The sequence below is a fragment of the Nilaparvata lugens genome, chromosome 5 (genome assembly GCF_014356525.2).
Source record: "Nilaparvata lugens isolate BPH chromosome 5, ASM1435652v1, whole genome shotgun sequence".
Taxonomy (NCBI): domain Eukaryota; kingdom Metazoa; phylum Arthropoda; class Insecta; order Hemiptera; family Delphacidae; genus Nilaparvata; species Nilaparvata lugens.
In genome coordinates, this window is record NC_052508.1 from 53234577 (window position 1) to 53247331 (window position 12755).

A 12755-nucleotide genomic window follows, 5' to 3' on the forward strand; every position below is an offset into this window, starting at 1 on the left:
AGAAAAGTGTCTTCAATTGTGTATTTGCTCCTACTCTCGTGTATGGAAGTGAGAGCTGGGTTACCCTCAAAAGCCATTGGAGAAGGATAACTGCCACCGAAATGAGATTCTTGAGAAAAGTGGTGGGCAAAACGAGAAGAGATAGATGGAGAAATGAAAGGGTAAGACAAGAGGTAGGGAGGAAGGCGCTAAGTGAGGACGTAAAGGAAAAGCAGCTCAAATGGTTTGGACACGTCACCAGGATGGAGGAATATAGAGGAGTAAAGCAGGTGGTGGAGGCCAGGAGAGAGTGAAAAAAAAGGAAAGGTAGACTGAGAATGAATTGGGAGAGTTATCTTGAAAGTCTGGGTCGCGAGAGAGGGAGTTCCATGAGGGAAATGAGGAGAATGGCTGAGGACCGGGAGGTGTGGAAGAGGTGGACCGAGGCTGGGACCCCTACACTGTAACGGCAGAAGGGGAAAAGAAAAAGAAGAAGAAGAAGAAGGAATGTTGATGAACGATATATCTGGAATGCTTGGATGAATTGGATGGTTTGATTGCAAATTAAATTATGAAGAAGAAGCTTGAGTGTCTGCATGCTGGCCCACAGGCGCTCTCGCTGGCAAGGTCTCTTCTTTCAAAGAGCTCCTGCTTGCTAGAATTGTCAATGGTTGCTGAGGTCTGATCCGGCAGTAGTGTGTGTTGTCACGCTGTAAAAAAATAGGTGGGTCCATTACCAAAATATATGGAACCTAAAACACCGGACTGCTATTCGTTTGCAATAACCCTAAATTGACAATAAATTAAAAATTGGAGTATAAATGAATATCACATTTAATGGGTTGGTTTTTGTGTTTATTGCTACACTTTTCAACTTTGTCAACCTATTCTTTATAGTTAGATGTGAAGGTTTTGAACTCTTTCTATTTAGGCACGAGATCGTTGGTCGGTATACTGCGCCAAAATCGTTTTTCTGCCAGGAGCGAGGACCGTTCAAACGAGTAGTCGCCATGGTATTTGATTTTGGTGTAGGCGATTTCCTCTACGAATTCGGGCTCGTCAGAGATTCCTTCTCGAGCATGTATCAGCTCCAGGTTGGCGTCGTCCTCTGGGCTTTCCGCTTGGTCCGAGTCGGATGTTATCAGTTCTGGTACGCTGTAAAATAGGGGACAAACCAGAATTCAGAACAAAATGTCTTATAAAAACCATACTTGTTCAGTTGATAGATTCATTCATTCACATTTCATTTATTGGATTTCATCACTAAAGTTTGATGAATAGAAGTTTGGAAAGAAACATTTCAATATCACTATCTCACCATTTCAGATCTCACTTTAAAAGTATATCAAATAAATTAGTAAAGGCGTATTCACACTTATCAGTATAGTAAACATGTCCGTTGAAGTGAGACTATAATTCGCACACTATTTTGATGTTTTAAAAAACGACATGGAGCCAGTAATAATCAAGATGGTGTGTTAATACATCACAGTTCGGAATGGATCAAGAAACCATCGTCTCTATATAATTTGCATGAATTCCAATGGGACTATTCATACTCGCTCGGCCGGGCTGAGTGGGAATAGCTCCTTCAGAACTCATGGAAATAATTGGATTTTCACTTTACCGGTCACCGACTTCAATACTGATATGTGGAAATCCAAGTATCCGCCTCCATTGATGAGCAAGCGATCATTGTTTATTCAATACTTTTTTCATGGTCATTCCGGTGTATTGGATGGACACGTTAGGTTGTCAGTCCCGGCTGTCTAATATAAGTTGTAAGGACATGTCAAACTCTTATCCTTTACTTCATCAAAAGAAAGAAGAAGAAAAGGCGGGAGGCGAGAGCTTGAGAAGACAAGGAATAAAAAAATTTCAAATATAATTCCAGTGTCAGTCATCACTTTCAACCCTTTCTATCCCAGTGTTATTCCTTAACAACATGATTTTCTATTATGTCTATTGGATCAGTGATTGAATGAATCTGCAATCTACTGGCCTTGTTTGAAAGCTACATTAGTCTAGTTTAGTATTATACCACTAGAGAGCACTCAAATGCAGTCTAATTTCTGAAAAAGCAGCTGTCATATCCAATTGTACCAACACTTCAATGTGACAATTTTCTTCGGTTTTTATAATTTTTTATAAAATTCTAAAGAACTGAAAATAATAATAAAAAATATCCATATAATTGTTTATTATTTCATGATGAAATATCAGTCATAGAAATAGAAACTTGAACAAAAATATCATTTATATTCAACATTTTATGTCTGTTGTTTTAGAACAACATTGGACCGTTAGAGGAGTCACATGTGAGGAGACTTTAAGGTTATGTTATTGTGTTTTTCTCAGTTTTCAAACGCGTTCGTGGAGTTATTGTTTATTGAATTATTGTGGATGATTGTTTTTCGTTATAATGTACAAAATCTTGGATAATGAAGATTTAGACAAACACATGAATCTTCCTGAAGATGAGTTGAATAGTTTTTTAGAAATCAAGATACCGGACAGTAATATTATTGCTGATCCTCTACAAGAGAGTATACAGGTAAGATTCTCTCCAATTTATTTTCAAAAGTATGTTCTACCTGTGCAATCTAAATCATTACCTGAGTCTGCAGTCCTGTATTACAGGACTCATTGGTATGAAAGCAAATAGCCTAAAGCTACGTTTATACTATATGTAGTTGTAAACTATGGTACATTATACATTACATTATAGTAGTGTACACTATATGTAGCTGGGGAGCTATATGAAATTTGAGCTACATATAGCTCTGCTATAAGGAGATCTATGCAAATTTCATGTAGCAGAGATAGATATAGCTCTGCTATGATTAACTTTGATGCCATTACTTGTAGCAGAGCTACATATAGTTTGGAATAAACCACTATTCACTGCTCAGTTATCCCAACCGAATGCCAAAGAAGAATGTAGTTCTTGCAGCAGCCGCTGCTTTTGGCGAAGCTACTGTGATGCTTTCAGCACAGAGAAGAGAGAGAAGATATTGGATAATTTTGTAAATTTTGGATAGCTCATTTTCTGCTATATAGCTGAGAAAATAGACTCAACTGCTATACAGCATATCTCCAAAGTCACTCTTTGAACTTGTAGCAGAGCTTTATAGCTGAGCTACATGTAGCTCTGCTACATAGTGTAACCTAGCTTCATAATTTCCTTTTTCTCCAGACACTGGGAGAAATATTGGGCACGAACATGGGTATTTTGCAAAACAAGGACGTTGCAAGCTGTGTAAGACTGGGTACACCAAGGTGTATTGCACAAAATGTGGAGTACGTCTTTGCTCAGTCCCAAACAGAATGTGCTTCAATGATTACCATAGATAAAATAAAAAAATCCAATAGGCTACAAGGAACAACTAAGTTAGTTCTACAAAAATATTAAATATGATAAAGTAGTAGATGTAAGTAGATGTAGTAAAGTAGTAAATTTATAATATGATAAACCCCAATTTTCAGTTTTTAGTTTTCACTTTGTCATATTATGTAAGTATGTATCAGTTAGTTATAAACATAATAAATAGGTTAGTAACCAAAATATAGTTTTAAAAGGCTACAAGGAACAACTAGTTCTACAAAAATAGTAAATATGATAAAGTAGTAGATGTAAGTAGATGTAGTAAAGTAGTAAATTTATAATATGATAAACCCCAATTTTCAGTTTTTAGTTTTCACTTTGTCATATTATGTAAGTATGTATCAGTTAGTTATAAACATAATAAATAGGTTAGTAACCAAAATATAGTTTTAAAAAAGTAGGAAATTTATGATATTTAGAACCTTATTTTCAGTTTCAATTTCACGTTTTTATATTATGTAAATATGTATCAGTTATGAATATAATAAATAAGTTAGTCACCAAAATCTGGTTCTGTGTATCACATTTTTGAGAATCCATTTTACTACTCTTGAGAATTTTATTATATGACTTTCATTGTTATAATGTTGAAATCAAGAAAAAAATATTGATTAGGAATGATTCCATAATCAAATCATTCACCTTTCCTTGAATAAAGCATGATGAAAGTACCATTGATTTTTCTAATGCAAAACCAAATTTTTTTACTATACGTATTTTAAATGACCCAAATGTCCCACTGTTGTTCTAAAACAACATACCCCTAGGGGCCCCTGGAGGGTGAGAAAAATTTGGGAAAAATCATTTTCTCATTTTCAAGAGTGTTTTGAAACATAAAAACACCAGAATAAATTTTTCATCTTGTTTTTTCATAAATTGGGATAGAAAGGGATCAGAGTATGTTGTGTTATCAGCTATGCTTTGATATTTGAGATGTTGGTCAGGAAGTGGGTTGGCCAACCCAAGTTGAGAAGAGTTATAAATAAAAATAGAATTTTTCTTTAATGGGATGAGTTTGTTTCAGTGGGAAATATTGCTGGAAAACTCACCCTTTCTCTATAAAAGACGACCAGATCCAGGTAAGAGCTTGTCTCATTTGTATATCTCCTGGTTGGGTTAACTTGGCTGTTGAATATCCATTAATGTAAATAAGGAAGTCTTCTATGTGCCCAGTTCCTTGTCGAAGTATATTTTGTGTTCCTAGAATAAACATGAATATGAGTCCTGTCAGCAACAAAAAATTATTGTTTTCACACCACCCAATTGCAATACTAAAAATTCCTCCACTGTCAATAATTTGAAAACAATTTTGCACTTGGGTGCAATATCGGTAATAATAACAAATATTAGTATTTCATACTATTTACCCTATCCCTCTATCCGCCTCCCAGACTATATGATATCAATTCTCTCAATGGTCGAGATTTATAAAACAATAATTGACCGAACGTAGTGAGGTCTATGTTTAAACTCGGATTTCCTTTTGTCTGTCTGTAAGGTGATTACAGCCAAACGCGTTGATAGAATTTGATGAGATTTGGCAGGAATATTCCTTTTTCAACTGCGCGTCGATGTATGCACGAAGTTTTTTGAAATTTTGCATTTTCAGGATAATATGGGAAGTAAAGGAATTCCTCCACACTCTGATATAAATATATAATATCATCTACTCTGATGATAGGATTAATCAGACAATAGAATACTAGTAGCTCTGTGAACAGTAGACCTCGCGCTCAGTAAGCTACATTGTCCTGTTGTTGTTTTCTCAAAAACTAATAAATAATTTATCAATTTAAAATGTCTAGAAGAAATCCTAAATAAACATAGAGCTTTTTTTCCTATCGTACCGTGACTTGTCGTCCCGGAATGTGCGTGTGAGCGCTGTTATCAGGTCTGGCTGCAACTGTCTACAACGTTGATGGAAAGATACATTTTCAAGATGTTCAATGTTTTTGAACGGGTAGTATTATAGTCCACTAGAGAGCTGATTTATGATGAATAATTCTAGAGTCTGTTTTTTACGGTAATATTGGCGTTCAAAGGAGACTCCTTTTCCTTTTGTATTATCCTTAAAATGCAAAATTTCAAGAAACCGTATGTATACGTTAATATACTTTGAATAATTTATACTTTGAATTGTTTATTCTATCAAGGAAATGAACATTATTATTAGATCAAATTTAATGGGATGAATTGAGTAACAGCTGTGTACACTCAGTGGCAAAATGGAGAGACTTGGCAACGTTTTTCTCCTATCTTTCTTCACTACCATTATAACGTGGACCTCACTATAGATACTTGTGGTTGAGAAAACTGCGTGAGGTCTACTGTTCACAGAACTACTAGTAAATTTTAATTTGAAACATTCCAGTGAAAACACAATTATTTGTTTTTGCCAAAAACTAATGTGGTCGGAATTTTGCAATATTAGTTGTAGAAGCATTGAGTTTTTCCCTGACCTGTTAATCTTTCAAAAGACAACCTATTAGCCTAGATAAAAAAAACCAAGGTCTATAACCAGGTCAAGACACTCCTGCTCCTTATGGAGTGGCCATTATGTCGGTTTTTACGGCGGTGCATTTGAAATTCCAATCTGCTCATAACAAAATCATGCATTATGCTTTTTAAAAACAATATTCTGGTTCAGAAATATATAAATTCAGGCTTTCGATTTCTTAATAATGAAATTTCAATAATAAATGGTTCAATAATTCAGTTTACCATTATTAAAAATTGTTCTTATTCGTGTAACTTGTTATGATTCATAAGGCAATGGGACAAAAGGCTAACCTCAAAAACAGTCTAAAGTACCCAACCAATCAAATCAAAAAATCAACAATTCAGTTCCTAGTTGGAATCTGATTATTATTATTCTGTCGGAAAAATTTATTTTAAAATTCAAATCCAAGCAATATCCCTCGACTATATAACAAAATAACACATCATATTGTTCAATCTATAATGATAACAGATGATAAATTTGAAAATTGGTGAACTAGAACCCCATAAAATGGCGATTTTGCAATGCATCATGAGATTGTGTCATGAACTGTTATGACCTGTCATGACCTGTATTTTATCAATACCTACTATTACTAAGTAATAGTAGGTATTGATTTTATAGACCTTGGAAAAAACTGTTTATCAGAGAATGATAATTACGAATGGATGAGCAATTGGAGAAGTTTTGTGTGCAATCCAAGTGCGAAATTTTGCCAAACTTGATCGTTTGGAACTCTGCTTCGGCCTGTTTAACGTATGATCAAACTATTTCGGCAACAATTTGCAAACTACAGTATTTGTTGTTTCAATAGCTATTGTACTATTTTCGCTCTCGAAATTAGCAACATTAGTTTATTTGCAGACTGTACATATAAATGGATATTACCTATATTTCAAATAATATATTAGTAGTTCTGTGAACAGAAGACCTCACGCAGTATTCTCATCCACAAGTACCTGATGTCACCTGTTTTAACCATTAACAAACTCAGTTCATGTTTGAATTTGTATTCCATATATGATATAAATCATCCAGTTCCATGATAATTTTTCTATCTGATGAATATTATTTTTTTACAATCAAAAATATTATAATTTCTTCAGTATTATTTGGTTCATTTGATTATTTTTAATCGCCTATTGAATTACGCATAGTAATTCCATGACTGCAAAACAAAATATTGAAACCAAAGACCTTATAGTATTCGATTGAAACTATAGACCTTATAGAAATACAGAAATAGACTGGCTTCACCACACATCTGTGTAATCACTTGTCAGCTGATTGATTATGAATAATTATATAGTCTGATTATCCCATCTTCAGAGTAGATGATAATTATTATACAGAATGGATGAAAAGTCCTAGAACGGCTTAATATCTCATACACAAAGGTAATTTGACGGTGGGTGTGATTGGCGATCCCACTCAGATTGAAAAAACTACTTCACAATGCCTTTAAAACTCTGGTCTGCCATCTTGGATCCGCCATATTGAATGCAACTTCATTTTTTTTAATGGGATAGTGTTCATGTTATTTATACATAAATATCGAAAGAGTACAAAAGCATAAAAAAATTATTTCGAAAGAAGAAATTATAATAACATTCATACAGAGATGTTCTATCTAATAACAGTGAATTGAGATTAATTCCCAGAGGAATGCAAAAATTTCCCTCACAAAGGCCCAGTTGCACAAAAGCCGGTTAAATTTTAATCCTGATTAACTTCACGTAAACCAAATCAGAGAAGACCATTTCAAAAAGATGGATCGACTGGAATTAATCAGGAATGAAAATAGCCCGGCTTTTTCGCAACCGGCACTGTACCTGATTGAATGATTACAAAGGTTCAACAGCTGAGTCATAATTTTGACACATTCCCACACACTTGAACTCGTTCACTCACTTCACCAACAGACAACGAAATAATTATTATTATGATATCAGCTGTTTTTCCAAGGATGAATAATAATTATCCTTTAAATGGCTTTCAGCGAGTTCTCCCAGGGATGAGACCTAGTGCAATCGAATCTTTATATTATAAACCTACTATGTTCTGAATTTCGTGAGAACCGTTAGAGCCGTTTTCGAGATCCGGTGAAATACAAACATATAAACATATTAGCATCTAAACATCTAAACATATAAACAGATGTTGCTCGTTTAATAGTAAGTTATACATGATTTCGATACGGAATTTCAAGAAAAAATGAATGGCGGGGACCGCATATCGATATCTCAAACCATTTCGAAGATATTAACATTATTAATCAATACTATTCAAAGCAGAGATGGAAGAAAAAAGTCTGAGAACGGCTTGGTATCTCATAGAAAGAAGTGATTCAGAGGTGTGTGTGATTGGGGATGCTACTTGAATTGAAAATCTACTTTACTTTGACTTTAAAAATCTGCTCCGTCATCTTGGATCTGCCATTTTTAATGCAACTTTATTTTTTAAATAGGAAGGTGGTTATGCGATACATGATTTTGATACTTTGAAAATTTGGCCCTCCATCTTGGATCCACCATTTGAATGCAACATTATTTTTTTTTAAATAGGAAGGTGGTCATGCAAATGATTTCAATATGGAATTTCAAGAGAAAATGGATGGCGAAAACCGCACATTGATATCTCAAACAGTGAAGATATTCACATTATCAATAAATACAAATCATGTATTTCATTTCTGATTTGCATGGTACTGATTGATAATGTGCATATCTTCTGAACGGTTTGAGATATCGATGTGCGGTTTTCGCCATCCATTATTTCTTAGAATTCCGTATCGAAATCATTCGTATGACCACCTTCCTATTTGAAAAAAAGTTGCATTCAAAATGGCAGACCAGATTTTTAAAGTCATACTTAAGTACTATTTTCAATTCGACTAAAATCCCCAATCACACCCGCTTTGGAAAACACTTTTCATGAGATACCAAGCCGTTCTCACACTTTTTCTCTCATCTCTGCTTCGAATAGTATTGATTAATAATGTGAATATCTTCGAAACTGTTTGAGATATCGATATGCGATTTCCGCCATTCATTTTTTCTTGAAATTCCCTATCGAAATCATGTATTGCATGACCACCTTCCTATTCAAAAAAATTAAGTTGCATTCAAAATGGCGGATCCAAGATGGTGGACCAGATTTTTGAAGTTATGGTCAAATTGTATTTCGAATTTGATTAGCATCCCCAATTACACCAACCGTCAAAGTATCTTTGTGTATGAGATATTAAGCTGTTCTCTGAATTTTCACCCACTCTGTATAGTGGTATAGGAGTATGGAGGAATTAATTTTCCTTTAATATAAACTTTGAAATGAAAAATTTCAAAAAACCTTGTGTATACATCGACACGCGCAGTTGAAAGGGAAAATCTCTGCCAAGTCTCATAGAATTCTATTAACACGTTTGATCACAATCGTGTTACATAAGGACAGATAAAAGAAAATCCGAGTTAAAACATAGACCTCACTACGTTCGGTCAACTAGTACCCTTTCATTTAAATGTAATTTTTCAAGTGTCAATATTGAAACAAAACTAGGAGGGTGAGTTGATCAGTTTAAAAAAATCAATATTTCTGAGAAATACATCATATGTATACAGAAATACAGAATTATTGTAAATGATGGATCCATTTTGAAAAATTCATATTTGAGTCTATAAATAAACATAAATCCGTGGTATAAAATTAAAGATCTTCATACCAATTCAAAAAAGAGTTTTCAAAGATTACAATGATAACATGCGACTATAAGGCAGCCAGGTTTTATGGGAAGGTTGCCAGGCTGTACCTATTAGGAACTAGTTCTGCGTAGGTTGTACATGATTGAAACTAGTGCGTTTTAAAGACAGCCAGGTGGAACAGTGGCGGCCGGGAGGACGGTCGGGCACTCTATCACTGTGACTAGTGCAGCCACATTTTGGCTACCTAAACATGTACCAAAAAATGTCTGGTCTAGTCTAGAACAATGCCAGTTGATGGACTGAGAGATTGCCTGCCCGTCCCTAGTCTAGAAGTACCAATTCAAAGGCCATCACACACCAACGAAGCATAGCTAGAAATATGTCTTCTGAAGATGTAGCCATCGTAGCAACGTTGATGTGTGATAGCCATAAGGGATAGAAGGTGATATGAAATAAAAACATTGAAAAAACAAGGAAAACACAATATCAATTCTCATTCGACAAATTTTATCCGTTAGAATTCCATCTTCTCATTGCTCATGCTCTTCGGATTATTTCTTGAGTAAATAAGCATCTATTGTTTAGGATCACTCTGTTTATTAGTCTACATAATGTTAACTACATAATATGTACGAGTCAAAAATTGAAATATTTTCAGAATTTTTTTGATTGACTACTTCAACAATACCATGATGAATCAATCCTCTAAATCTCATGGATTTATTTCTTACCGAATTTGAAATGCTCTGTCCCAAGAATTCAAACATCAGGCGCTCATATCTCAAAAAGTAATGCTCGTATATATAATGTAAAATACATGTTATATCTAAATATCACGTGATTTCCTAAAATCCATTCATTTGTACCATTCTAAAAAAAAATTCAAGTAGCTGTGGAAGATACTGTACCTTTTTCAGCTAGCAGAGATTCTGTACCGAATTCACCTCTATAGGAAAACTCGTACAGATAGACCTTAGCGTCAGATGCTTTGGCCTGTAGGCGAGCTGCCTCACTTATACCAAGTATGAACAGACGGTCGCTCGCCATCTGAAGCAAATTCAGTACTGTAGAAGAAGAAGGACAAGAAGAAGAAAAAGAAGAAGAATCTCTGATGACATTTGAAGTTGAAATTAATCAAATTTGAACTAGCCATAGAAGGGAACATTTGTAATTAGCTTTCACATATTCACGAGTTTTACAGATAATATGAAAACAGTTATCGGAAACTAACAATATTATTAGAGGACCAAAAATCTTCTCTTAAGGAACTACAGCGAGTTTTCCCAGAGTTGAGACCTGCAACAGTTTGCAATTGAATAATTCAACAGCTGAGTCATATTTTTGACACAGTCCCACACACATGAACATGCTCACTCACTTCCATCACCAACAGACGACGAAATATGATTATTATCAGCTGTTTTTCCAAGGATGAATGATAATTATCCCTTTAATGTCTTCCAGCCAGTTTTCCCAGGGATGAGACCTAGTGGAATCGAATCTTTATATTATAAACCCACTATGTTCTGAATTTCGTGAGAATCGTTAGAGCCGTTTTCAAGATCCAGTGAAATACAAACATATAAACATCTAAACATCTCAACATCCAAATATCTAAACATCTAAACTTTTAAACTTTTAAACTTCTAAGCTTCTAAACATCTAAACATATAAACAGAAGTTGCTTGTTTAATGGTATAGAATACTTATTTATTCATTTTCTCAGTTGTACAATCTTATTTTTACAGTTATATGAGGAGGCGCAACAGTCTTATGCCCAAAACTGTCCTTTTTCAAATTTATACTACAGTCCAAGTCAAAATCTAGGTTAAGTTACTATCACACTCATCAAAATAATAATTTATTCACACTTCAAAAAACAAACACATCATCAATTTCAAAAAGATATACTATGAATTCGATTTAGAATGATATACTTTGTTATAGGTGTGCTAGTAGTAGTGAGCTAAGTCAATACCTACTATTACTTCAGGCCCCACAACTGATCTCTAATAAACTATGACGTCATCACATGTAGATCATCGATGATCTACTGGCGGTAAGCAAGCGAAATAAGGGCGCTGATGCTTGTTATCACATCTGATATGGTAATCAACAAAATTGGAATTACAAATTCAATTTTCACGGTGTTCCAATGAATATGGTTTGTTTATCATTCTTCTAATATTTGTTTGTGAAAAGTAATAATGAATTTGGGGTTTTAAATCATTGGGATACTGCTGTGTACCTAATTGTTGCGGGAATTATAACAAGATTCCAAAAGTTTCCGTACGGTTTTAAAGTTTAAAACGGTTTTTTTACTTTTTCGAAAGATGATACTTTGAAACGAAAATGGATACGAGCGATAAGAAGAAAGAGCTTCAATTCTACAAAACAACGGTTTACATGAAGTGTAGAAGAACAGTGTAAATAAAGTGTGAGTGGAAAATTTAATTAAGGTGTGAAAGAACAGTGTAAATAAAATGTGAAATAACAGTGTAATTAGAGTGTGGAAGAACAGTATGAATAAAGTGTGTGAAAGAACTTTTGAATTAATAAATTAAAAAGGAATGCAAAGTGTTGGAACTACCCATAACATCATAATATTTAAGGTTTTACCTAACTGAAAAACATCTCCTGATGGGTTTCTTTGTACTACAGATCAATTGTGATCAAGTTTGTGGGAGCCTCTTTCCTAAAAAAGAGTTAGGAAATTTGGTTTATCTTTGATTTACCTCTCCTTCGACTCTGATACAGGCTATTATTAAGTATTTTTGGTTGAGATGAATTTATCAATAGCTCTATCACTGAATCGAGTATGCCTATGTCTATCAATCTGAAAATATGGATAAATTATTGCATTTGTGGAATAAAGTGTTTTTATTTCAATAAAATTTCTATTTATTAAAATACAAGTGTCTTTAATTTGAAATTTAGATAGTATTACATCCAATAAAAATCGATACAGTAACAAAAGTTACATTGATAAGCTAGTAGAAACTACTACGATCTAGGAAGAATCAATCTACATGTTATGACGTCATTAATTAGTTGTGGGGCCTGAAGTAATAGTAGGTATTGGCTAAGTCAGCATTAGTATACGATAAAACCAATTAGCGGCCTGTGCGCCGTGCTTAGTCCATTTTACTTTCCTTGCCCTATTACCATAGGTGAGGAAAGTATTAATATAAAG

The 12755-nt window shown here is 34.2% G+C and overlaps 1 protein-coding gene across 7 annotated transcripts in view; it reads right to left on the reverse strand.

The window, feature by feature from the left end:
• Positions 1-796: 796 nt before the first annotated feature.
• Positions 797-12755, reverse strand: part of LOC111045596 (venom carboxylesterase-6) — a 42557-nt gene continuing 30598 nt past the window's right edge. For all 7 annotated transcript variants that reach the window (XM_022331037.2, XM_022331038.2, XM_039428723.1 and 4 more), the window contains exons 9-11: positions 10471-10609; positions 4414-4564; positions 797-1134 (exon numbers count right to left, since the gene is read on the reverse strand). In XM_022331037.2, coding sequence (XP_022186729.2) covers positions 903-1134; positions 4414-4564; positions 10471-10609 — 522 coding nt within the window. In that variant the 3' untranslated portion in view covers positions 797-902. The remainder of the gene's footprint in view (positions 1135-4413; positions 4565-10470; positions 10610-12755) is intronic.